At 51.4% G+C, this 27,783-nt stretch overlaps 1 protein-coding gene and 1 non-coding gene across 2 annotated transcripts; both read left to right on the forward strand.

Moving 5' to 3' along the window:
- Positions 1–11,514: 11,514 nt before the first annotated feature.
- On the forward strand, positions 11,515–11,587 carry TRNAM-CAU (transfer RNA methionine (anticodon CAU)). Its single transcript has one exon. It is a non-coding gene; the product is annotated as a tRNA-Met (tRNA).
- A 1,659-nt stretch (positions 11,588–13,246) lies between these two features.
- On the forward strand, positions 13,247–24,517 carry LOC119098066 (CDK5 and ABL1 enzyme substrate 2). Its single transcript, XM_037220993.1, has 11 exons — positions 13,247–13,336; positions 17,849–18,241; positions 19,990–20,117; positions 20,545–20,654; positions 20,712–20,734; positions 21,221–21,347; positions 21,954–22,152; positions 22,756–22,874; positions 23,138–23,244; positions 23,659–23,860; positions 24,377–24,517. The coding sequence occupies exons 2-11, from the start codon at positions 17,889–17,891 to the stop codon at positions 24,515–24,517; spliced, it is 1,509 nt and encodes a 502-aa protein (XP_037076888.1). The 5' UTR covers positions 13,247–13,336; positions 17,849–17,888.
- The last annotated feature ends 3,266 nt before the right edge of the window (positions 24,518–27,783 follow it).

The following is a 27,783-nucleotide window of genomic DNA, read 5'->3' on the forward strand; positions in this document are numbered from 1 at the left end:
GCGGCCGTAAGGTAAGTTGAAGAGTTTGGCTGCAAAAGTGAAAAAAGTTCTGCCGCTGGCACCCGTAACATATGCGGAGGAACGTTTCAGATAAGGAGGGTGCCCCTGGTCATATTGTGGGCGATTCTTCCCATCAAATTCCATAAGTTTAATGCTCTATATTCTCAGAAAGTGGGAGTGCCATTGCACTCGAACCTTCTTCGTCATAGAAGCCATAGGCACATTTCCACAGGATATCTTAATTCTTCTGCCGCGCCATGTGCAACCATTTGTCCTTTAATTGTCAGATAAACACGCTTCATGGGAGGTATATGCCTACAGCTGCAAAATAGCAATTATGCATGCTTGCAGGCGGTTACGCTACTGTGTCGGCCTCAATGTACCCTGTGTGTATGTGCCACATATTTGAAATGATCAGGTGATGCTGGAGACCGAAATGTAAGGAGTCCGCTTATGCCTATGAACAACTCCATTGGTAATTCGGGATTGGCTTATTCGAATGATATTTTATTCAGGATTGATAATGTAATTTTCTCCACGATATGAGTGGAAAATATCTGCATATTTTTAAAGTGGTACTGCTAGTGGTTGCATCGATTGAAACTATATTGGCACCTTAAAATGGATGGATAAGGCTGCGAAATGTAAAAACTACGACGGCCGACATCAACGGCCATGCTATTGACTCGAAGTGGACTCCGCTAAAAGACATTTTGTTCAGGAATTATTTCAAATCTCGGCAGGTGTTTCCAAACGCAGCAAAGCAATATCACGCATTGAGAGTTTATAACAGACGGGCGGCAGGCAAATTGAAGAGCTGGGCTGTAAATGTAATACAAGGTCTGGTGTTGACACCCAAAACATAGAAGGAGGAACGTCTCAGAAAGTTAGCGTGCTCATTGCCTTATTGTAGTCGATTCTTCCCACCCATTGACGGGAAAAGTAAGGCTAATGCTCTATATTCTCAGAAAGTGTCTAATGGTGGGGTGTCATGACACTCACCGAACCCGCGTTTCAAGTCTAGGAAAAACTATTGTCATCTAAATGGTGTCAAAATAGTGTCCGCCAGTGTTTGCACCGATGGGCACTATTTGGCAATGTTTGTTAGAGACATAATGTCGGTAGCCAAAAACGTTAAGTCAGTTCATGCCTTTCCCCGGCCCCACTGGCAACTCAGTGTGGACATGCCTGAATGCGGTTTGTTCATGGATCACTTGAACCTTCTCGCAGCAGTTTCTTGAGGAAGCCTGCTGGGAAAGGTGGTTTTCCGCCATTATCAGGTTCCCTAGCGATACGAAACGAGGACCATAAATCGTATCACGTGACGTCATGAGCGGAAGGTAAAACGCAGCCAATTTGTTTTACTTCACTTGTTTTTGAAGTAGCATCAACATAAGAATGTAAACCACGAGTACGTAAGTAGATGCACGTAAACCATAACTGTCTCCCCGAACGTGGTGAGCAGTGGGAACACAGCCGAAAAAAACTGTCCACTGGAAGTTTTCAGCTGATGATTGATTCATTCGTCCCACTGACGTCATCGGTAGGACACAGGACACGTGTTATTACGAGCACCTGCTTGACTTTTAATGCTGTCATCATAAGTGTCTTGTTAATCCTTGTGATATCGTGAGAAATAAAAGAAATCTAATCTTCACATGTGTACCAGTGACGTCATGAGAAGCACAAAACTTGTCATTGGGATGATTTACCCGGCCTGGTAGCGACGTTTCGTCAGCTGATTAGCCGGTCCTCATTACAGACCTAAGCCGACGCCCTGCCCTCCGCAAAGCATTGTCGGCCGAAAGGTAAATAACACTGACGGGGACGTTGCAGCGATACCTGTCAAAGGTTCATCTGGGACTTTCTGCTGTTGAGAGAAACACCGACATTAAGGTAAGAGGCTGAGCATCGCTGGTGTAGGCGTCTTACATTGCTCGCTGTATCCCTGACTTAACGCACTAATCGGTAGGCAGGCTTGACATAAAATGCTTTCTTACGTTCATCGTTTTGCATGTAAAACTGAATGAAGGTGGTAGAAGTGTTCGGAAACGGCATTTGCCTCTGTTGATACCAAAATTGTATCGGTTTTGCTCTAAATGATTGGGATCACGGTAGAAAGTGTATGTTCTGTACCGGTAATAATTATGCGAAAATAATGAAGGGCGCGTATGCTTTCAGCTGGTCGTACGATGACGCCACAAAACGAAAAGTGATAGTGTTGTCAGGTGCTTGCAGAACCATGATATCGGTAAATGTGGGGGTACAGGGATGCAGTCTAGCAATGTACGTAAGGTTGAGGGATGGAGGAGAGGGGGGGGGGAGTGGGTCAGGAAAAATGGCTGAGCCTGCCTCCGGAATGCACTTAAAGCAGTTTTCTCCCCACAGATTTTACGCACTTTGTTTTCACAGTTGGGAGCAAGGGTGTAGTTTCTCGAAAGCACTTTGGGGGGAGGGGGGTGGGCGGACCATACAAATTATGATTGATGAAAAATAATGCCTGAAAATTATAAATGGGACCCCCTCCCCCAATTGAAACGGAAACTACACCCCTCTATGCTGGTTATGTTAACACGCGCTTGGGTGGGGGTCAAATTCACCCCCTAAAGGCTTCTCCGGAATGGTTTCCGAACAGCGCGGCGTAGCCGCGCCAAATTTTGCATAGCCAGAGAATTGAATAGCGGGTCGTCTGACCTATGTTAGGTCAGAATCAGGCCATGGTTTCAGCGAAGGCAATTTCTAGGGAATCGTTCAGAAATGCTTTCTTAGGCAGCACAACAACTGAGTTATCAAATTAAATTAACGTAGGGTCAGTTTTGAATGCTAGACCAAGGTCAAGATCAATCTGCTTTATTACTGTACGGCTTGCCGTATGGGGTAGTTTCTGGTGATCATTTCAAATTTACTGATAACCGGAGCTGCATTAAACACCTTCCATAGACCTCTGTAGGGTCAGAATAGGTCACTGACCTAGAATGGCCCGAGTCAACATTTTGTTTTCAGGAACATACTGCCTATCGTAATCTATGCCGCTTATCCTAATGCAAAACTGAGGGTGGTCGTGTATGATTTTGGTCACCAAGGCCCTCTAATTGTCAAATGAGGTCACTGACCTTAGATGAGCATGTTATCTTTTGCTTAAAACAGTTAGGTAAATTCCAGGGCCCTTTGGAGACCAGCCTGGAATTTGACTTTTGTTTGAACTTATTTGACCCGATGGTCATGATCTAGGAACCGCAAACTTTGACCTAAGTAAGTTCACGTATAGATCAACGCACCCTGTGAAATTGGTGTTTCTAGCTCTCTTAGTTTCTGAGATCTCCGGAGATCAAATCGACCCCCACCCGAGCGGAAGATATCCAACCGGCCACCCGGGCGCGTGTCAAGTATGTCTGTACCGGATAATTTTATTAGTTTAGTCTCAACCGTCATTCATTGTTTGATGGCCAGCAAATGCTATTTACAAACCCCAAGTGAGTTCCCGAAACGAAAATATTTGATGGTTGGGCCACATTGCGTTTAATTTGTCTTTATTTGTGGTTTATTACATTTAAAGTTTACGACGGCTTCTGAAGGATTTAGCTCCAGGTGTCAATTTAGACGTTTCCAAATTCCGTCGGTGACAGATAAAGCACTTTTATCTCCCTGGGAAGGCATGCCCACTGCAGTGTTACCTAAATACACATCAAAGCATATGCCTCTCTCTCTCTCTCACACGCACACACGCACGCACGCACACACGCACGCACGCACGCACGCACGCACGCACACGCACACACACACGCACGCACGCAGGCACGCACGCATGCACGCACACACGTACGCACACTCTGCGTGGACCTACCTCTTGCAAACATACGACGCTTTGAAATACGGTATACGCAGACATTTGCCAGTGATGAAATCAAAGAAATACCATGGCCTCCAACGCCACAATTAATCGCCACTTGCTCGCGCCAGTTATACCGACTTTCGGCTTAGTTTCTCCACCTGGGCTCCGACACACCGTGAAACGTGCTTTGCAGTCAGATGCGTACAAACATCTTGCCAGCCTGTTCTCCCCGGCAGGTGGAAATGCGTACATCATCTTGGAGCCGCTTGAAGGCACATGTGAAGGGACATTTATTTAAGATGCCTTACTGAAGCAAAGTATGTAGCCTACAACATTTCATCGTGGTGCATGCTGAGCTCCCAGCATTTCATTGCGGTGCATGTGTTCTGAAGAACGCTGCAATAAGTAGGGTGAACACGACCCGTAAGTAAGTACATGCCGGTACCCCATTGCGTTAATAGATCGCATGACTTGCCTGACACGAAACACAGCGAAAACTATGAGCATCGCCATTGACACAAATTACTCCCACTCGATCACGTGGTAAACAGTTGATGATGACCTTTCCTTGAACAGGACGACGCTCGTGCCAACGACCAGACGTGGAACGTGGACAGGTCGTGGGTCAGGAATTTGTCACCTGACAGGTCAAGGTCATCACATGATCACGTGCCCCGGGGCTAAACCGTGCCTCGGGTTGCTGGCAGCGAATGAAGGAAACTCTGAACGAGAATTCATGCGAGTTATGGATTATCAGGCAGTGACAACAGCCCCATGTCAACTGCCTTTATTCCTAAGGGATGTGTGCAATGTAACCGAAGACATGGGTCGGGATTTCCCAATTGATCACTAGATTAGCTACGTGGGCCGAAAAAGCTGATGTCTGATGAACCGTTGGATGGCCTTGCGCATTGCTCTGAAAGGACAGTTTTTCGAAATTGTTGCAAATTACTTATATCTTGGTGAATAACGTTTTTTTCAAGCTTTGACGCTTAAAACGAAATACAGCGGCACTGACAAGCCATTTTGACAATAAACCACAAGACAAAAAACCAACCGTCAAACTGTACCACCAAATCAAATGACATCTGCCTACAAACAAGATTAGAGATCTCTACGAAAAATCATCTCTCGGCACGTAGAACGCAAGAACGACCACGGAACAGACATCGTCATTTATTATCACAACAGGAAAATCTCTAACTTTCGTATTAGAAACGGCCCCGACGGGCCCAACAAGCTTAAATGCACCAATATTGTACTTCAGTTCATCGTTCCGTTCGCTAAATTAGTGTAACCATGACACCCTCACGACGCCTGACAGTGCACTTACGCGACGGTGCACTGCTGGAAAGTATGAGACTCGAACATGACATGACATTAAATCGAAAACAACTCACGAACAACACTGACGTTCTTCAGACGTGCAATGATGGAAGACGACTGCAAATCTGGGAAAATATATCGATCAACGAATTTTCTCCAGCCCCAAGCCAGCAAACAAATTCTTGCACAGCTCTTGAATGTGCAACCGCCAGAGAATTTGCTTGCTGGCTTAGGGCTGGAGAAAAATCCTTGATCAATACGCGTTCCCAGATTTGCAGTGGTCTTCCGTCATTGCGCGTCTGAAGAATGTCAGCATTGTTCGCAAGTTGTTGTCATTTTAATGCCCTGTGATGTTTGAGTCGCACATGCTCCAATTGCACACCGGCGCGTAAGTGCATTGCCAGGCGCCGTGATGGTGTTTCGGTGACACTAATCTAGCGTACGGAACGAAGCTGGTAGCTTTCAATATTTAATTTCAACTGAAATACAATATTGGTGCAATTAAGCTGGTTGGGGTCATCGGGATGTCTCTCAAAAGAAAGTTAAACATTTTCTTGTCCTGATGATAAATGACTGTGTCTATTCTGTGGTCGTTCTTGTCTTCTACATGTCGCAGATGATTCCACTTAAAGGCGCTTTATCTCGTTCGTAGGCAGGTGCGATTTGATTTTGATGATACAGTTGGACGGCTGGTTTTTTTCCTTGTTTCGCTTCACTGTCAAATCTGGGGTCGGTCAGGACACTGATGCCTACATGGACTGTTTGACATGATTTCATCAGAAGGTCATGAGGTAGAGGACTTATAACGAAACACAAATAGGCTCACTTGAAGGCCCATCTATGGTGCGAAGCACGTGTTATTTCATCCACCGCCCGGGCATGTGTTAAAGCGAATGGTGACTTTGACGAAAGCAAATTGGGAGATATCAAGTCCCACTCACCCCCGTCAAATTCCGACCTGAACACTCCGTTGTGCAGGCACGGGCGTAGCTGCGATCCCCAAACTTGTGCGATACAGGCCTCGTAGGCAGCGCGTCAGTCTCATGATCTGAAGGCAATGAGTTATATCCTCACCCGGGGCAAGTGTTAAGCTGTTTGCAAATGTTACCGTTTGTCAAGGGACGTCACCTGACAAACCTGGAACCACGTGCCACGCATTGCGGATGCGATCACCGGGTATCAAATCCAGGGTGTACACCCGATTAGTGGCAGCGATCACCTGACAATCGCCACACGCCACATCAGCACGCCACATGCCACAACAAATCATGCCACATTACCTGCTGACATATGCTGTAGGCATAAGTGTTGATCACATGTGTGTCGTATTTGAAACTTGATGTAAGACGGTTGATTTGTGGCGTGCCTTACCCGAGGCGCTAGGCTGTTGTCTGCGCCTTGTGGGTGCCACAAGCCATCATGGATGGTTCCTGGCACTTGTCTGCTAGACCATGCCACCGGCGACACTCCATGGCAGCATGCCCTCAGCCTTGGCGCTGGAGTTCGTCCAACATGGCGGACCCATACGCTCCGCCGCGTGGTCCAGCAACGACGTAAGCGTCTCTCTAGAAATTTAGCTCGATGTGCTAGGAGGGCCGGGTCGCCGTGTCCCGTGCGAGCGGCTGAACCGACCAGCCGGGGACGACTCAGGAACTTGGCGAGTCTGCTTCAGGCTGCCTATCAGCTCTTCCATAGCTTGTCCAACACATGTTGAGCGAATCCAACTAGCTCTGCACTGGTACTTTCGGTTGCGTAAAGTTGCGGTACGATGCAAGGTGGAATGGAGTCGAAAAGCAACATTACAGTCAAAACCAAGCGCACATCAGCACAACAAGCCGGCGGCGATAAACCTTATCTGGCGGGGAAGATGGCAGACAATAGTGCGCTCGACGGTAATTGTTTGCGAGGAGCGGATTCTATCGATATTCTATTGAAACTCAGGTGTTTACGTGCCAAGAAATGACACTCCCTCCAGCCTCCGTAATGCTGACTCGTTGGGAACTTGATTGGTTACAACGTTATGCTACTTTCCAATTCCGTTCGCCGTCTCATTACATCACAACGCTAGGCGACAAATAGTGTTCTGTGTTTAGTGGCCTTTAAAACATTCTATTGCTGAACACTTGGTACTTTTTTTGTTCAGTTGTTACTTTCTCTAAATTTTCTGTCTTCTGCCTTCAGCATAATTCAATCGAATGTCCCGAGCCAGTAAAGTCACGTGACCGGCCCACATCCCAGTACGTCTCTGGCTGGACCGACGCTGCATGTCTGGTGACCACGGCGATGATATCGTCGTCTTGTGACTGCAGTGATGCCAGCGAGCCCGTCCCACCACCTGACCGGAGCGGGCGAAGGGGCCAACCGGTCGGCGACAACCGCACATATCATTCCCTTCGGCCGGTAGCGGTGTCGCATGGTGCCATGCCGGGAACGTCCAAACGACAGGCACGGCGGCAGTGATCCTGAGCCGTCCGACGCTGCCGAGGGGAGGCTGTGGCCATATCTTGATTCTCTGCTTTGCCTTTTGATAGCAAAATCCAAGACGTTTAATGATTTTCGCTTTCGCAGCTGTTTGCTTTCTATACCGGTGTGACCAATCATGTTGTTAGTTGCTACCGCCACCACCTGAAAGATTGGTGGGCCCACAACATAATATAATGGTGGTGGGTCTCGCAGACGCAGGCAATTACCTCGCAGACAATTACCGTGGAGTGCACCATTGTCTGCCATTTTCTCTGCCAGATTAGATTTGTCGCCGCTGGCTTGTTGCCTTGATGTGCGCTTGATATTGGCTGCCATTTTACTTTTCGGTTCCACTCCACCTTGCTTCGCATTCCATCCCTACGCAACGGAAAGTTGCCAGTGCAGGGCAGCATTCAGGGTGGCCACGTGGTAAAAAGTGGCACGATTCTTCAAATGCGTTTCGAAGCCCGAAACAGTCATATGACACGGACTAATCAGATTCGCCCGACATGAGACGAGCAAGGTATGGATGAGGTGATAGGCGGCCTGCAGCTGACTCGCCACGCTCCCGAGCCGTCCTCGGCAGGTTGATTCGGCTTCTCACACGGGACACGGCGAATCGGCCCTCCTGGTGTGGTGAGCTACATCTCTGGGGGGACATGCGCGTCGCTGCTCGCCCATGTGGTGGAACGTGGCGTGTGGGACTGCCATGGCGGGCGAACTCCAGCGTCAAGGCTAAAGGCAGGCTGCCATGGGATGGACTCGCCGGTGGCATGGTCTGGCAGACAAGTGTCAGGGCCACGATCCATGATGGCTTGTGACACCCACAAGACCCAGAATACAGTCTAGAGCTGCGGGAAGAGCACATCACGAGATGTAATACGGCGCTAACTCCAAGCAGCCCGTCAAATTTCAAACACGACATAAATATCCTCAACGCCAATATCCACAACACATGTCCGATAATATGACATGATTTGTTGTGCCAAGTGGCATACTGATGTGGCGTGTGCCAATCTTCAGGTGATCGCTAGCACTAAACAGGTGTACACTCTAGACTTGACGCCTATTGTCAAACGATAGGATTTGCAACAAACTTAAAATATGCCCCGGGTGAGGATCGAACACACAGTCCTCAGATTATGAGACTGACGCGCTGCCTACCGCGCCCCGAGGCCTGTATCATAAAAATGGGGGGCTGCAGCAGCGCCCCGCACCTGCACAATGAAACAGTATTCGAATACCGATTTGGGGAGGGGGTGGATGAGTATGACGTTGTGTCTCCCAATTTGTTCTCGTCAACAGACACCACTCGCTATAACACAAGCCCGGGCAGCGGTACAATACCACGTGCCGTGATGGAGGAAGGGTAATTTAGCCCCTTCCGTGAAATAGCAAAAACTATGAGAGCTTTAAAAATAAAATGCACACCATATATAGGCTTCATGTGAAACACTTTGTGTTTAATTATAAGTCTTCTGTATCATGACCTTCAGATGAAATCATGTCAAACAGTGTTCGTAATGGTATCAATGTCTTGACTGATCTCAGACCTCCTCACGCAACCAGCTTTGACCTCAAAGCTTTTCCTCAGCATGGGGTCACGGAGTTCATTTCAGGTCAGCGGCGTAACCTGATCTTACCAAGATCAAAATAATCTCAAGTCCTCTGTGATTATTTGGAATATTCAAGTAAAACCCGCATAAAAACCCCAAGGTAGCTCTCTATTGACTTCCTTGAAATGCATAAATTCGAAAGAAGCTTCAATAACTACGCCATCAGCAAGTTCTGAAGCAAGAAGGTGGTAGATTTCCAACTGATCTGATCTTAACACCTAAATTAAGGTCATCGAACTTATTTTTAATCCTAATTTTACTTGTCTCAGTGTCAAAACACCATATTAACGTTTTGTGAAATTGTCACTGATATGCTGTAACAGGTTGAAAGATTCCGCGTGGTTGAAGGGCATGCCAGGAACCACGGTTATTTGCCTGAATTATTTTCCAGGGTGTGACCCATCTTGCAAAATACAGGATTAACATTCGACCTAGTGGGGTTCAATGAGTCCCTGAGGCTCTCCGCACGTTGCGGCGTAGCGGCGCCAAACTTCGCGTAGCTATTGGCAATTGAAAACTGATCACGTGGCTTGAACATCTCAGTGCAGCTGTCCAGGTCGCTGACCTTACGTCGGTTTAAGTCAGACAAAGGCAGCCAGCGAGGGTACTCCTTAGGGAATGCTTAGGGGGTATGCCGTCACCCGTCGAAACTGATGCAACAACGGAGTGCTGGATGATTCCACATATCTTTGCGGTTGTAGCTTAGCCAACAAGACGATTCAAATTATGATTGCAACTTACTTAAGCGACTTTAGTTAAGTAATGCTGGTCGGAACAGGTCAGAACATAAAAGCTCTTTTCTTTCAAGAAATGCTTACAGGTGTAAGGGGTTTTGCACTGAAATAGGCATCTCAAAGGTCATTCGGTGTGGTTTGCAGCCGTGCACTTGTTTAGGCATACACCCCCTTTAGTCCCTGAGCTACACGCCTGGAGGAAATGTGCAGGCTATTTCAGGGAGACTATTTCAAGGCCACCCAGGCATCCGTGACGCCATAACGTCATTCAAACACTGCCATTTTATTAGCCATGCGTTGGTCAAGGCCAAGGAAAATAAATTCCGGTTGTTCAGATTTGATGTTCGTGACGACGGTTTCCAGATAAAACGGTGATCAATTTGGCTCTCAATCGATGTTGTGTAAGGTAAGATGACATAATCAAAACATGACGTGTTGAGCAGTATATCCACTAAACCGAAAAAATGCACTGTCTAGGACGACTTTTCTACTTTAAAGTGAGCCAATAGTTCTAAATGACCAATTTCATATCCATTGCTTTTCCCAATATCTTTAAGCAGCACATTTACATTTTTGTATGCGTACATCTACAAGCATAGTTACCAAACAGAAAAATTACGTTGTTTAGAACAACCGTTGTATTTGAAAGTATGCCAAGGGTTATAAGCGAGCGTATTTCACCATATCTGATGCTTCTTCTAATGCTTTTTTTAAATTGGCTCATTCCCTAATTTATTATTTGTGCGACCGGAACACTAATCATCAGCACCAATACCCCATGTCAATAGGCCCCCAACGCCAATATCCCATCACCAATAACCAACCATCCCGGATGGGTTGGTAATTGACCCGTCGTTTCAATTTATGCATCACAAGGACGCCAAGATGCATCTCATATTGCCTCCATGAAGGTCAGGGGAGTTCACTGACCTTAAATAACCTGAATGTAGTTTCGTATTGAGGATGATGTTATCCGAGTTATTTGAAAATGATTTAACCCTATCTGTTATATGTATATATATATATATATATATATATATATATATATATATATATATATATATATATAACATATAGGGTTATGTAACACACACACACACACACACACACACATATATATATATATATATATATATATATATATATATATATATATATATATATATATGTATGTCATGGGTCGGTTAGGACACCGATATGCACCTGGACACTGACATCATTTCACCTGAAGGTCTCGACGTAGAGCACTACAAATTGAGCGCAAAATAAGCTCACATGGAAGGCTAGCTATGGTGTTGGTTTAATATTGTAAGCTCGCCCAGTTTTTGCTATTTCAGGGAAGAGGCTCAACTTGACCCTTCCTTCACCAGAGCGCGTGTTACTCAATCCACCTCCCGGGCATGTGCTCTAGCGAATGGTGTCTGTTTGGAAGAATAGCTTAAGAGACATTAGAGTCCTTCCCACCCCGCCCAATCGCTATCCGGGCACCCGTTCGCTGGGCTGGCGCGTGGCGTATTTGAAGTCCTAGTTCTTTATGATACAGGCCTCGGTAGCGCAGTAGGCAGCGCGTCAGTCTCATAATCTGAAGGCCGTGAGTTCGATCCTCACCCGGGGCAAGTTTTAATGTGTTTGCAATCGCTACCGCTTGTCATAGGACGCGTTTGCTAGGATCAGTTTAAATGTGAAATCTCATCCTCTGAGCTGACATGTGCGCGAATGGCATGTTGGATACCCTTCGCTCGGGTGAGGGAGGGGTCGATTTAACGACCCTGAGATATCAGGAACTCAGTAGCCTAATACGCCAAATTCACGGGGGGTTTTGGACAGTGCGTAAATTCACTAATGTCGAAACTTGAGGTTCCCGGGTCATAACCTTCCCTTGGAATAAGGTCAAACGATGGTTAAACTCCGGGACTGGTGTGGTAAACTGGTAGACTCTGGTGTCCAAACTACCCCCATAATCCAGATACCTGTTTAAGCGAACGCCCTCTGATGCCAATTTAAGGTCAGTGTCGTTGCTTGATCTTTCGAAGGACATGGTAACCAAAATCATACAATAGTGCTTTGAGTTTTGTGTTTAACTAAACGTTAAAAATTATGGTAGGCAGTATGTTTCTAAAAACGAAATGGATGGGATTTAACGATTCATGATTTGCACATTGAGAAACATTCCGATATTGAGTAGAATGCTGCATAATTGAACGTAGAAATAACGAAGCGTTTTCCTAGAGGCATCAGTATTCGAGGAAAGCTTCTTTCCATCTCTCTGCGGCGCGTATTTTCCTTCTCTTGTCATCACCGCGCTGAGTTAAATTTTCCCCCGGTTAACACGCGTTCGGGTAGGGGTCAAATTACCCCTCCCCGAAGGTTTTGCCAGAATGCTTTCCGAACGGCGCGTCGCAGCCGCGCCAAATTGTGCAAAGCTGTAAACAATTGAATAGCAGATCGTTTGGTATCCAAAATTTAGAAGTACCTTGTAAGGTCACTGACCTATGACAGGTCAAAGTCAGTCCATGGTTTCGGCGAAGGCAATATCTAGGGATTCCTTCAATCTGATCCAACAATGGAGCGTTAGACGAAACCATACATCTCTGAGATGTTTTTTTTAAGGCAATACAACAATTGATTAAGCAAATTGGATTGACCTAAGGTCAGGCATGAAGGTCAGACCAAGGTCAAAGCTAACCTGTTTTGTTTCTCTAGGGCTTGCCATATGGGATAGCTTCTGGTGCTCATTTCGAGTTTATTAATAGCAAGAACCGCATTATACATCTTCCATGGTGTTCTTCGAAGTCAGAATAGGTCATTGATGTTTTTGGAACATACTGCGTAGCACAATCTTTGTCGCTGATTAAAAGGCAAAATTCAAAACAATCTTGCATGATTTTGGCCACCTTGACATTCAAAAGATGAAAAAAGGTCACTAACTTTAAATGATAATGTTACCTCTTGCTTAGAAATGGTTATCTTGGTTCTTGGGGGCACTTTGGAAGCCAACCTGGAACTTGACCTTGTTTGGGCTTTTTGACCTGAAGGTCATAACCTAGGAACCTGAAACTCTGACTTAGTGAGTTCACGTACAAATCAACACACCCTGTAAATTTGGTGTCTCCAGCAAATGACCTCAAAATGATGGCAGTAAAACTTCAATATGGTAGCGAAGGGTGTCTCCGGTAATGCCGCATGAGAGTCAAAAGTGAAGTATTCTAGAAGTTGGCGTATTTGCATCAATTGAGGAAGTTTACAAGGTGGGTGGGCGGTAATTTATCTAATGAAATATGATGAGCTGGTTGAATATTTCATAAACATCTCTGTGTATGTGATTATAAGGCATGCAAGTCTCACGCTTTTTGGAGGCCCAGCTGGTAATGTGGTCCCTCCTTAGAGTCCTGATAGCGTGCACTAGTCGCCGAGCATGGGGCCTTGGCCCGTATTGCTAGAAACAACTGCTCCTTTTGCTTGTGCTGTACCGTTTGACCAGTCATTTTCATGATGTCTTTGTATGCTGTGATGCCAAACTGAGTGTGAGTGGAGTCTTAACATGGATAAGATTGATAATACCTCATAGCAAATTTTTGTGAGCAAATATGTATATTTTATGTTACATGACCAAATTTTGTGCTGATGAAGGAGCATATACACAATAGACACAGCATTATCAGCCCTGATCAATATCATAATGTTTGCCAGGTGGCCTGCTGCTTCATAATGGTGACTTGATGATGCCACTGTGGGAAATATGTTTCATAGTACCTGCCAAGAAAATTTAACTTATTACACCCAAATGCATTCATACCTGTTTCTGAATCTAAAGATTTGCCTGAGACATTGCTTGCTGTCAAACTACCTTTTGGTTTTTGAATGTCAAAGTAAAGAGGGCAGGTAAATCACTATTGGGTATGCTCAGACTTATTTTCACAGAACCTCAATACTGTGTTTAAGTAAAACAAGGGGACAAAACCAATTAAAAGCTTTATTTCTGCTTCTGTGCAGGATATAAACTCTTCACAAAAATGTTGTAAACATTTTTTGTTGGTCAGTAATAACTTCTGAACAGGTTTTTAGGGAGCCAAACAGAGATTGATAGCTCATTAAATGAGATATTTTGTAGGCATTATGTGAAAATAAATAATTGACATTGCAGTTAAAGGCTTTGCAGAATGATAAGGGCCAGGTAGGGTTGCCTTAGAAAATGATTGATTATTCAGACTGTCATCCTTTAAGGTGTATACATATATGTCATGTTTTGGCTGGTTAATTCTCCAGTCATCACCAGGTCTTATTAAGTCCTGAGAAGAATTAAGTGGTGTTAAGCTTTCAGCCATGCATGCATCACAACCAAATGTTTTTGAAATTGCTAGAATTCAAACTAGGGTCTTCTTGTTACAAGTCCGGCCATGTACCATTGAGCTGCCATTGAAATACAATATTTTTGGCCATTAGAATTCCCTCTTTTCATTCCAGGGATGTTTGGGATGTTTTGGTGAGCAGAATTTACAGACTTTTAGGCTGATGTCCATGATTGATTTTCTGATGGGCTTGTTGGCCAATGTCATGTGTGCTTTATGTGTAATCTGACTCTGCAGTGTTGCTCTCTGTCAATAATTGCTATCCCATCTGATGTCAATCAGCAATCACTTTCTAATTTTGCATTTTCTGCTGTGACAGACTTCAGAGTCTGACCTTGGGTGGTTTCTTGTGTATGCTGTTCCAGTCTGACCAAAAAAGGGTGACTTGTTTCCCCTCTGTATAACCTGCCACTGCTGGATGAATGTTGTATGTGTATTTGTTCACATGCTTCTTAGGTGTCAGTAAGGGATCTTCAGAGTTTGAGCTACCCTACTGTCCTGACTGTATTGATGTTTAACTGCCCACAGATTCTTTTGATCTTCTCTGGCAGTCCCCTCTTTTAGGAAATGATACTGTTGCTGCTGATTTTTCCTTTGGCTGCCCTCCAATTTCAGCAAGCTTTTGGGGCTTCTGGCACTTATAGGTATCTATTCCTGTGGAATGGCTCAGTCAGGGGATATATTTCTTTCTGGTTGCATCCCATTCCCTTTGAATGTCTCAGTCAGGGGTTTGTCCCTCTCTTTGTGGCTGTGTCACCATCCTTGTTGATACTTGTGTTTTGTGTGGTGTTTGAAGGGATCTTCAGTGCATTTCTTCACAGTGTCTAGGTGATGTGACCAGAAGTTCAGGTGGCTACAAATTACTGCTGGTTTCTGACTCACTGGTTGCCCAAATTAATGGCTAGCTGTCTCTTAACTTGTGTGTTTGAGAACAGCAGCCTGTTGTCCTGATGTGTCATAGTGAAGTGGACAGATGATTGCAAGCTGCTGTGGTCCAGGAATGTCGTTATGTCTTCCTGGTATTGCCAGAGGACGGCTGAAGCGTCGACGTAACGCAGCGATGCCAATGGTTTGAGTGGTGCAGTTTCCATCACCATGTCTTGATAATGTGCCCTGCAGATGTTGTCAATCACTGTAGACAGAGGGGATCCCCTGGTCATTCCGTCGGCACGCTGGTAGCGTTGCCCGTTCAGCTGGAACGTAGTTGCGGTGACTGAGAACGTGAGTAGCTCCATGATGTTAATTGGATTGCTTGTGTTTTCCAATAGACTAACGTCGTCCTCCAACCTATTCCACGCATTGGTTAATGCTTCAGGTATTAGTATTGCCCCGAATAGGTTCGTCATGACAATTCCCACGAAACCGTTCATTTTTTATGCCACGTCATGCTGTCTAGTACTTGCGATAATGAGACAAAGTGGGTCAAGTTCTTTTCCTTCCTGGACGGTGATTTGGACTGATAATTCAGCGATCCCGTAGCTGTGTTGATCCAGAATCACGCGATTAGAGGCTGCCGGGGTTTCGGAATTCACACGCAATTTTCACATTTTAAGCATTGTGTAATGAGCATCGCTGGTAGTATGTGAAACAAACAAACATATAAGCTAACTTTGTTTAACACATGAAGTGAAGAGATCGTGTGGTTTTTAGTCCAAAACTCGCGCCGTACATTGCGAACTCTCGTAAAAGCCAGTTGCGTTCTGCAACTAAGAACCATGCCTGGCATCGTTTTGCACAGTGTCAGCCTCAGAGCTAGTGCTCATTCCTCGCGCGCCGCCTCCTCACGCACGCGGCGCAACAGGCCATATTAGCCGGGGACCCGATGGCTAGCTATACCGACTGTTGAGTTGTGGCAGGTCGACCGTCGTAGCATGGACGAACATGTCCTGTGGCTCAGTTACTGTCTGTGCATAGTAGCGGAATGACCGACGAGGCGAGCCGGGCGTTTTGGGGCGTTCTGAGCTCATGGTGTGCATCTCTTTAAATGTCAACGCTGCCAAAAAGATGTGATTTAGTGGGGATTTAAAGGAAGCGCAGTGTGCGACACTCATGGGACACACAGCGAAGCGTCGTAATGTAAAGAACGCTGAAAATATCCGGAGGTTCCTCAAGAGGAGTCTATGTCTATCTCAAGAGTAAGCATGTTGGTATGGATGTTGCTAGACTATCTCTTCAGGAAGACATCTCATTTTGAAACCGGCGAAGGTCAGGGTGAGAGCTCCAGGTCTACAGCACTGTCTGTGAAAGAAACTCGGGCCTTGAATTTCTGCTACGTATGGAAAACAGACGATGACCTGGATACTGTTCTGGCCAGAACATGCACGAGAGATGGACCATTTAAGGAAAACTCTGCATTGTCGGCTGGTTTAGAAAAGAAGTGCTCAATCCCAGGATCTCGGTATATTCCGGGATTGAACTTCTCGAAATCCCGTCATCCCGGGGTTGCGGACAAGTCCTGGGATTATCAGCACCAATGGTGATGCATTCCGACATAGAGAGCTCACTTTCTTGACCAGGGAGCACCTGATTGGATGGCAATCTGAACCCCTGAAGCTGACAATGCGTTCTAGGGGTACAACGATCTTGCGTAGCTTTGATATTTGTTCCCTGTGTGGCAGTTTGCTGTAATGCCGAGTACGGCATTACGGTGTGGCAGTTTGCTGTAATGCTGATTACGGCATTACAGTGTGACGACAGTTTGTGCAATGCTCATTACAGCGTTACAGTGTGGCAGTTTGTGTAATGCTGATTGCGGCATAACGGTGTGGCAGTTTGCTGTAATGCTGATTACGGCATTACAGTGTGACAGGTTGTGTAATGCTCATTATGGCATTACGGTGTGGTGGTCTGCTGTAATGCTTATTATGGGATTACAGTGTAGCAGTTTGCTGTAATGCTGATCACGGCATTACAGTGTCACAGTTTGTGTAATGCTCATTATGGCATTACAGTGTGGCAGTTCGTGTAATACTGATTACAGTATTATGATGTGGCAGTTTGCTGTAATGGTGATTACAGTATTACAGCATGACATTGTGTGCAAGGCTGATTTGGATGCTCGTATTGAACAGCCAGATTATCCTTATTCTTCTGTAACAGCTTGGTCAATGTCCGTTCAGTTGTTGACATAGGACCTTTCTCCAATTTGCTTTGTTACTGGTCACTCACCAAGTTCTTCAGCTTGCGAGTGCACTGCGCTTGGCAGTTGACTTCTTTGACATTGCCTTTCTCAGTGGGAATATGATGATGCTGCCATCATTCTTGAGCGTTTTAATGGCTGGCCGTTCTTCGCTGGTCACAGTTGGCTCTGGTTATCGAGCCTTTGGATGCTTACCTGCCGTGCGGGAGAGAATGCGTTGTGCTTCTGGATTGGGAGATAACAGGGAGATGGGTTACGCTAGAAAGTCAGGCATGGGAAGAGGCCATATCACCAAAGTCAAATGTGACAAACACAGGGCAAGAGGCCATCAAGGAACATCCGCCCCTGTCGGCCCCCTGTCCCTGTGCTGAGCCTGCGGCTGCCGCCAGGTGTCGGTAATCGACGCGCCGCTCCGTGCATGCGGGCGAGATGACGCCGCCTAGCCGGGCGGTGCGCCACCGCTCGCGGCGCCGGCTGGCCGCGCTCGCGTTCCTCTCCAACATCTCGCTGGACGGCACGTACCGCGACACAAAGATTAGCGGCCTCAACGCGCGCCGCGCCGCCGCCGTCGCCGACGAGCCTGCCGACGGCGCTGGCGACGGGGACGTCACAGACGCGGCGGCGCGCGAGGCGACGATGGCGCCACCGCCGCCGCCGCCGCCGCCGCCGCCGTCGTCGTCGGTGGGCCGCCTGCAGCGACAGAAGAGCATCGACTCGAGCAATGCTAGCGAGCCGAGCCGGGACAGGCTGACCTTCGACGTCGCTGGACACCACCGCGAGAGGTGAGAGCGCGTTGATGCGTGCGTGCGCGCATGCGTGCGTGTGTGAGGGGAATGGGGAAGTGTAGGTGGGTGGGTGCGTGGGGCTTGCGGGGCCGCCAGAGTGTGAACAGCTCAGCGGAGGACAGCCTGTGCAATAGTGCACGAGCTCAGCAAGTGACATTTTTCAGGGTGTTAGGGGTTGGTAGTATTAATGGGGCGGCGGAATATGGTGTCCGTCTCATGCAACGCTTGTTTTGTCTACAATTGATACCGTATAACTGCCAGATCTGACATCTGTTAGAATGATAAATATTTTCTTATAGCTGAGTATTCCCAGTACCCAAGTAAAGTCAGCTCCGGGATATTCTTTCGACATTACTAGTTCTGCTGTTTGACCACGCTAATCTGAGGCAAGCTCTTTACCAACACCATGGTGGAGGGATGGCGCAAAAAAGAAAGAAGAAAAATAGCGTGCAGGGGCGTTACCCAACGTGCAGACATTCCTGACCTTCTCAAACCTCAAACATGGATCTGCGAGAAACTTCACAGTTAAGCATCTCAGGCGCGTTTCAACCTGCATTTAGCGTTTCGGCCTTATTCAAGGAACGTTTATCTTGAACTTGATGACTTGCGTTGCCCGACGGGGTCAAAACAGCGCCAGTATTGGGTAAAGCTCATCTACCGCGACTTGGGTCTTGTGATCATCTAATGGAGCGAACGTAAATGACTCTGCGGCTATGTCAGTTTATCATCGGTTCCATGCTTCACTAAGCCCGCTCTAATTTTGGCGGCGGCTGTGGTATCAGGTGCGGCCCACGCGGCGCGCTCCATCACCCAGCAATGGACGTCGCGGCCGGGGAGTTCCGAAGCTCGTCTGTGTCCAGCGGGCTGGAGCAGGCTCAGCAGCCGGTGCTGGCCCCAATGCTCCCGATCTGGTATCTGTGACGTCGTGAAGCCTCGTCGGGCGGTATTGCTTGTCAGGGACACAACTCCGTTCGTGTGTTTGCGGCACACGGACGTTGTTGATTGGAGAATCTGCAGACTCATGTGCACCGTTCACGCCGGCGGCAGAAGGCGGCCCTCTGTGCTATGAAAGTGCAGCGCTCGCTTACGCCGCATGACCAGTGGTATGAGCGCCCGCGAGCCTAAATTCCAAGTCATCCCCATCGTCACGACTATTTTTATTCGATCATGCATAGTTAAGTAATATCGAGGTGGGGCGTGGCACCGGTGGACGAGTATCTTTACAGGTACATCGAACTGCATGGAAATCGTGTTGGATTGTGGATACGAATAGCTCCCTGCTTGGGAAGGCGACATGACTTTGTGAAACGGCTCATCGCTCCTTGTGGACTGCCTGATGTAACAACCAATGATCGCTGGAATGTGCGACCAGCGGGCAGTAGCCGTTATTCAGAAGCTGCACGCGCTCCATAGCCTTCACCGCAGCGGCGGCTGTCCCGGCCGTGGCTTGCGGCTCTGCTCCCGCGGTGCCCCTAGTTCTTCCGGGGTGCCCCTCACTCCGCGGTGCCCCTGACACTTTCTGCGTTGCCCACGACCCCTCCGCGGCGCCCCTGACCCCTCCACGGTGCCCCTGACACTTTCTGCGTTGCCCACGACCCTTCGGCGGTGCCCTGGTCCCCCGGTGGTGCCCCGGTCCCCCGGCAGTGTCCCTGACCCCTCTGCGGTGTCACTGGCCCGGCCGCGGCTCGGCCGTCGCCGCGGCCTCCGCCCGTCGCCGTGATCTCTCTGCACCCCACCCCCCACAGGTGTCAGACGGTGGGCAGTGAAGCTGACGGCAGGGTGCGCCGGCTGGTGCAGCAGGCCAACATCGGCAGCCTGCTGGACGACATGCTCGGCCACGGCAGCAGCAGCTGCGAGAGCGTCTGCGGCAGCGGTCAGTACTGACACCCGCCGCCGCTCCCGGCTGCTCTCGAGTCGCAGAAAAGCGGGCATACGGCCGCGCCCGCACTGACAGATTGCTGTTTTTTTTCTGGGATGGGGAGCGGTATCACTGATGGCTTCATTCGGAATTGTCGCCAGCGGTGTTGGACTGTCATTTATTGAAAGAAGCAGCTGCGGCATATGCTGAACTTGTCTCATTGCTGTGGCCGTGTCGTGCCTCAGACGGCGTCGGGCCCGGGTTTACCAGCCCGCCGGACGGGTCTGCGGCTGCCGTGACGGCGCTGGTCCAGCTGACGCCGTTGACGGCCCAGTCGGCGCCTGTGACCCACCGCTGGCCAGGCCGTCGCTCGGCGCCGCTCCGCAGACGGGGCCGGAGCGTCTGACGTCCGCCCCCCCCCCCCCCTCTTCCCCTCTCCCAGTCCGCAGCCACAAGCTGTGCGGCAGCGTGTCCGAAGTGTCGGCACCGGGCGTGCGGTTCCTGCCGGCGGCGCGCGACCGTGCCTGCTTCGGCGACGACCGGCTGGTGCTGGTGGGCGGCGCGCGGCTGCCGCTGCTGGTGCTCTCGTCGCTGCCGGTGGGCCGCGTCACGCGCCACGGCCGCCGGGAGCGGTGGGTGACGGGTGTGGTCCGTGCAGGCGCCGACTCTTGTGTGCTGCCCGTGCTGAGTTGGCAAACGCCGCGTAGCTCTGCGGTGGGCATGCCGATGTCCGACAGTCAGCCAGCGCTCGGCGGCGGGTGCTGCCATTCACTGAGCTGTACTGCTCTTGGCAGAGCGCATAGCATCCGCGACACTCCCCCTTCCGCAAACCGTTCTATGAAAGAGGGCTGTCTCGGCACTAGCATGGCTGTATGGGCGCGCCGGTCTCTGATGAGTCCGCTATCCAGAAACTTACTTTTGAGTTAAGTTCATCAAATGAAACAGATCGAAGGCATCGGTCCATCGTTCTCTGCTGTATCCCACCAAGCACGTCCTCCTGAGCCATCACGTATGGTGGCCGTCGCGCCCGAGCCGCCGCCCGGTCGGCGCCGGCTCTGCCAGCGGGCGACGGCGGGGCTGTGTGGCGCGACACCGACCGGGCCGCGTCCTGTCGGTAGGCACGAGCGCGGCGACCTGAACTCGCGGAGGCGCTACAACTCGGGCAGCCGCGCGCCGCTCTCCACCATCGCCGACCGCGTGGACGCCTTCTCGCTGCTGGGCATGGAGCCGCTGCAGGAGGGCCAGGTCAGCCGGGGCAGCTGGGCCCCGGGAGCGGGCACAGTGGGGCCCAAGCCCGTCGCTGAAGAGCATGCTGCTGCTGTAGATGGTCATTGCTCACGCGCTGTCATTAACATCCGGCTAGCGGGGGTGAGGCTATGCAGGCGTGCTGCTGGTGTATAAGGCGCACGTGGTGCGGTCTGCGCTAATGGTCCTCTGCCTCGCCGTCAGGTAGTGCTGTGACGACGCTCTGTCCCGCCGCCTGGAAGCGCTCTGACTCCTCTGCCCCGTTGTTAGGATGTGCTGTGACTATACCCTGCCCGCCGTCAGGAGGTGCTGTGACTATACTCTGCCCGCCGTCAGGAGGTGCTGTGACTATACTCTGCCCCGCCGTCAGGAGGTGCTGTGACTATACTCTGTCCCGCCGTCAGGAGGTGCTGTGACTATACTCTGCCCGCCGTCAGGAGGTGCTGTGACTATACTCTGCCCGCCGTCAGGAGGTGCTGTGACTATACTCTTCCCTGCCGTCATTAGGTGTCGTGACTATACTCTGCCCCGCTGTCAGTATGTGCTATGACTATACTCTGTCCTGCTGTCAGGAGATGCTGTGACTATACTCTGTCCCACTGTCAGGAGGTTTCATACAGCGAGCTTCTGCTGCCGTCCTCCGCCGGCGGCCGCCTGCCGCGCCGGCTCCACTCGGTGGAGAACGAGCTGGAGGCGGCGGCGGTCGTCCACCAGCGCAATGCCCAGCTCAGCCTGAACCGATGCGTGTCGCACGAGCCGAGCAGCGGTGGCCGCGCCGCCTCCTCCAGCTGGTCCAGTGACAGAGGTCAGTGAGGCGGCGCTCCTCACAGGTCAGCGGTGGTGACCCTGCTTGGTGTATGGTGGCATTCATCCTAGGTTAGTGTAACCACTGCTCCCAGATCAGCAGTGCATCCCGTCCCTGGACAAATAGTGCTGTCCCTCCTGGGTCAAAAATGTGGCCTGCTCTCAGTGCAGTGATGTGGTCCCCTCTCAGGTCAGGTGTGCCTGTCGCCCGACCTCAGTGCCGCTGCTCATACCATGTCTGCGGCTTCACACAGGCTGGGTAGGCCATGCCCGTCCCATGCAGGCCACCCCTGCCGGGTGGGGGGTACCATTCCTCCCAGGTCAGTGGTGCACACTCGCCCAGGTCAGCAGTGCTGCATCTCGCAGGTCACGGTCGGCTCAGCGTCCGTGCCGAGGGGAAAGACTGCTTGTCCCGCCTGTGGACCGGTCGAACCGCAATGGGCGGCCCGTTGTGACGCTGTCTCGAGGCGGCAAAACAACGTCCGCCATTCTGTGAGGGTTACATCAGCGCCCAGTGACGTCTGTGGCGCGTTGGCTCCGCGCTGCTGCCGGCACACGGGCGCCAGACTGCTGGCTGGCGTCAGCGGCGGCGCTGTTGTTGCAGTGGTGGATGAGGAGCCGGCTCAGGAGGCGAGCGGCGTTCCGTACGATCCGCTGCTGCTGGACAACCCGGAGACCCAGTCCGAGAATCACCGCACCGTGCTGACCTTCAGGTCGTACCGGGTCAGTACAGCCGGGGGAGGGCGACCTGGGGTCAGCCGTGAGACAGGATACCGCCGGTGACCTGCCGTGACCTGCGCTGGCCCGCGGGTCGGCGCGGCGGGCTGACGCTGGGGTCAGACTCGCTGGCAGTGCGGAAAGCTGGCTTTGTTTGGGTCGCACGGCGATGGTGCAAAAACCGACTGCCTTGAGCTGTATGGCCGACTGATCCGAAGCATGCCACGTGGGTGCTGTTGCTGGACACCCTGACGCCGCGCTGTCCGCAGTCGTCTATCATCGACTACATGAAGCCGTCCGACCTGAAGCGGGTCACCAACGAGCAGTTCCGCGAGCAGTTCCCACACATCCGGCTAACGCTTTCCAAGCTGCGCAGGTGAGGAGTGCGCCGCGCCCCGGCCCCGGCCCCGGCCCCGGCCCCACGGGTGACCGGCCCCTGTGGCGCTGCACTTAGATGGGAGGCGCTGCCGGCCGGTCCAGCTGCGGTGATTTACTGGTATTGCGTCGTGGTCTTGTTTGCGTTGGTATCGGGCGTTTTCCGCTGTGATCAGTGGTGTGATTATACTTCAGAGTGCGCGGATGAGCAGAGTAAGAGCATGCCATCTCCCTGTTTGTTCGGTCGGCGTTTCGGCTGTGAAAAAAGTCACGTGGAACGGAGCCGAATGCTCCAAGTCCGACCCAATACCTGTGGCGTGACCCCACCGCCGGGCTGGCTGTCGTCGTCGCGAGCCACGCTCGGCGCCGGGCCGCGCGGAGCCAGCCGTGACCGGACGGTGTTCGGACGCTGCAGCCTGAAGCGCGACCTACGTCGGATCGCCGCCGACTGCCATATCGACGTGCTGAGCGTGGCGCAGGCGCACGTCTACTTCGAGAAGCTGGCGCTGCGCGGCCTCATCGACAAGCCCAACCGCAAGCTGGTGGCCGGCGCTTGCCTCCTGCTCGCCGCCAAGATGAACGACGTCAAGGGAGACACCATGAGCCAACTGATGGAGGTGTGTGGCCGCGTCCGTCAGGTGGCGGGGTGCAGTGGTGGGCAAGTGTTCCTGTGACATCTGGCGGGTGTTGGGGTATAGTGGGGGGCAAGCGTCCGGTCACGTCTAGTCGGTGATGGGGTCTAGTGGTAGGTGAGTGAGGCTTTTGGACGAGACGAGGCTTTTCAGGGTGATATCCCTGCTGTTAGAACATGTTATATGCTGAATAACTGTTTGTCTATTCTGCCGCAGCTAGCTGGTTAGGTGCATCCCAGGTGTGGGTGCGGGCAGTGTGACGAGTGTTCGCCCACTGAACTCCATTTTGAACGCGGAAAATTTACTGAAAAGTATTTTGCTTGAAACGACGGAAATACTTGGCTCATTAAATTCTAATTTGTACATAAATCGGCGCCACTGGACGCACGCTTACCTGGCGCCGCTGGCCAAGTGTGGCTGTGTAGTGTGCGGAGTGGCAGGCCAGCCTTGGCTGCCGGCCCGTAGCGGACGCCAGCTGACCACGCCCACCCCCCGCGACAGCGCACCGAGACGGTATTCCGCATCCACCGGCGCGACCTCATCAACTGCGAGTTCGGGGTTCTGGTGGCGCTCGAGTTCGCGCTCCACCTGCACACAGGCGAGGTGGAGCCGCACCTGCGCCGCCTGGAGGCCGGACTCTGAGGCGACGGTGGCGCGGGCTGGTGGCCTCCGACCTACCACCTGAGGAGGACGGGAGCTGGTCTTCCGGTGGCGCCGTCTGTGGGCTGGGATCCGGTGCGACGAGAGCGCCGCTTGGAGGCGGGGCTCTTACGTTAGGCGGCGCTACTCTCCGACTTGGCTGCTTCTCGACGTGCAATACGTGTTACGTGCGTCGACTTCCGCTGGCTGTTGGCGCCGTTAACTGCTCTCAGCGGCGTGGTAGGGCGGGGCTGCAGGGCAGGAGTTCTGGTCCTTCCCGTCCCTGGACGGCGGCTGGATGACCCGGCCGGTGGTCGCGCCGTGCCATGCTCAACACACTGGCCGACAGGCCACGCCGCTGTAGAAGAACGCAGAAGCCTCTCGTGCGGGCGCAGAACCGGTGTCGGTGTACAGTCAAGGGCCGCCCGGTGATAGAGGCTCGTGGTCTCGCTGAGATTGGGGCGGGCGCCGGGGCGGCGCGCGGTCCGTCTGACCAGGTGGCTGGTCACGGCGGCTTTAACGACGGCTGGCGGATTGTCGGGGCCTACGGTCCTGATGAATATGTGGATTGGCGACGCCCGTCTTTCCCAAGTCAGGGTAGACGACGCGCAAGACGCGAAGAATGCGTTTCAGGTTATCTGAGAAACAGGTTGATCAAAATGTGAAGTGATGGCATGGGAGCGAATCGACGCATCTGCGCCACGTTTATTGCGCCGCTCCGCCCACCCGTCTGAGCTTATCGTCTTCGCTGCAGCCTTGTCTTTGCGTCAGGCCTTGGGAGATGATATGGATAGCCATTGCACCGATGGAGGATCGGGTGCAATATCGGAACAGTCACACAGCTGGGAGAGTTTTTAGACTTCATGTTATGAGGTGTGCTTCCAGTTGCGTTGGATGAGCTCGTTGCTCGTTGGACAGAGCAGGCTTCTGTGTCTGTCGGTGGGCTCGTGCACTGCGATATACAGTTACAGTGCCGTGTCGCTGACTGCAGTGTAGCAGTGTCGTGTCGCTGACTGCAGAGTAGCAATGTCGTGTCGCTGACTGCAGTGTAACAGTGCTATGTCGCTGACTGCAGTGTAACAGTGTCGTGTCGCTGACTGCAGTATAACAGTGTCGTGTCGCTGACTGCAGTGTAACGGTGTGGTGTCGCTGGTTGCAGTATAAGTGTCGTGTGGCTGACTACAGTATAACAGTGTCATGTCGCTGACTGCAGTATAAGTGTCGTGTCGCTGACTGCAGTATGACGGTGTCGTGTCGCTGACTGCAGTGTAGCAGTGTCGTGTCGCTGACTGCAGTGTAGCAGTGTCGTGTCGCTGACTGCAGTGCGACAGTGTCATGCCGCGGGCTGCAGTGCGACAGTGTCATGCCGCTGACTGCAGTATAGCAGTGTCGTGTCGCTGACTGCAGTGGTACAACATTTGCCAGGATTTTCTTGGTAGTGCCTGCGGGATCAACCTAGCTCTCCTGTACTTATTTATGCCGCGGTTAACGTATGGTGCGCAATAGCCTGCTTTCTGCGCCTCCACTTATCTGGATGGGCTGTGTGCTGCATGTGGAGCATCTACGTCGCTCAATATATCCTCAAGGGTCCTGTCCGGATTTGATTTGTGTTGCCGCTATGTTGGGGCGGACCAGGCGGTGTTGAACGCAACGCCACGCTGCGTGCTCGGCTGGCGGCTGCCGGTCCGGGCGGGAGCCCGTCACCGGTCAGCGACGCAGCACGGAAGCCGCCGACGCCGGCCTGACCGCTGCCGCTGACCTGACCGTCGCCGCTGACCTGACCGTCGCCGCTGACCTTACCATCGCCGCTGACGTTACCGCCGCCGCTGACCTTACCATCACCGCTGACCTGAAGGCCGCTGGTGACCTGACGGCCGCTGCTGAACTGACCGCCGTCGCCGACCTGGCTGTCGCCGCGCCGTTTTCTGTCCGGGAACAGGAGGTCTGGCAGTTCAGACCGACAGATCACCGGCGATTCAGTAGTCTTCGTCACGGTATGTGCCAAGATCCGGCAGTGTCGAAGGCAGCGAGAATCTCGCAGTCTCCGTCAGGGATTATTACCGGAGATTCAACAGCGCGCAGGCCCCTGGAGATCCGGCGGTCGCCGGCATTGGAGATGGGAATCCACCGATATACGTCGGGCTATCGGAGAGGCCAGGGTTTGTCCTGGAACTAGTGATCTGGCAGTCATCAGAGTAACCTGTCAGCGATTGAAAACACGGCGGTGTGCGGCAAGTAACAGGGGGGTAATTTCCGTCCTGGTGGCCAGGACGCAAAGCATCAACCTTGCATGCAGCAGCATGGGTTCCACCTTGTCGCCGTCAGCGAAGAAAGCGTATGTGGCGATCTTCTTCAAAGTAGCCAGACCTACGAAAAACTGAAGCAGTGCACAGCCAAAAGGACTGTATACTGGGGTGCAGCCATGATTTGCGACGGTAAGGGAGGACGTGCAGCCAAAACTTACGATGGTGATGTGGAGGACCACCAGAATTTAGTTGGATTCACTGGGTCCCGAAAAAACCGCGCGCGACCCCCACGGAACGGGGGGGGGGGGGGGCTAAAGCCTGTGAGCTCAGGTAGTGCCCAGCTTAGGCAGTGTTGTCAGTGCCCTTGGCTGCGCCTCTCATTAAAAAGCCCTCCTAACTGCTCCTTCCTGACTTCAGCATTGCCACAGGGTTTCACATTGGAGGCTACACAATTTCAAATCTATCACTGAAACTGAATTTGGCACGAAGCAGACACGTGCAGTTCCCTGCGTAGTTAGACAATATTGCGTATTCTTATCCTTCTTATTTTTAAATGTCTGTCAATATTAAGTCGCGCAAATATTACGTGCCAGAACTTTGGTATGGGGGAGGTAGAAGACATGTGACCTCGGGGCTACTATAGGTGCACACCCTGTCTACTCATGCTGGGTCGTCGCTCCCACTCCTTTATCAAGCTCTCGTCCTGCCTTCTGTTCGCTCCTGCATTACCCTTTGCAGCGAATCGACCTTTTGGAGCGTGGTTGCGTGGTTACTGAATCCGCCCGGTTTCACACTTAGCCATCAGTTACATAGATCTCTCCCCCCCCCCCCCCCGGATGTTAGACTCCGCCAGCGGTCGGCCGGCCGAGGTCACGTGACAGCCGCCGGCCGGCCGTCAGCCCTCGGGCCGGACTTTACGGGTCACGTGACTGGAAGGGGCGCCTCAGGCGCGTGACTGGCGTGGGCCGCAGTGCGGGCGTGTGACACGTGGGTGGGGGAGGGGGGGAGGGGGCCTCGGCCGTC

This window comes from Pollicipes pollicipes, unplaced genomic scaffold (genome assembly GCF_011947565.3).
Source record: "Pollicipes pollicipes isolate AB1234 unplaced genomic scaffold, Ppol_2.1 Scaffold_4740;HRSCAF=5597_pilon_pilon_pilon, whole genome shotgun sequence".
Classification (NCBI taxonomy): Eukaryota; Metazoa; Arthropoda; class Thecostraca; order Pollicipedomorpha; family Pollicipedidae; genus Pollicipes; species Pollicipes pollicipes.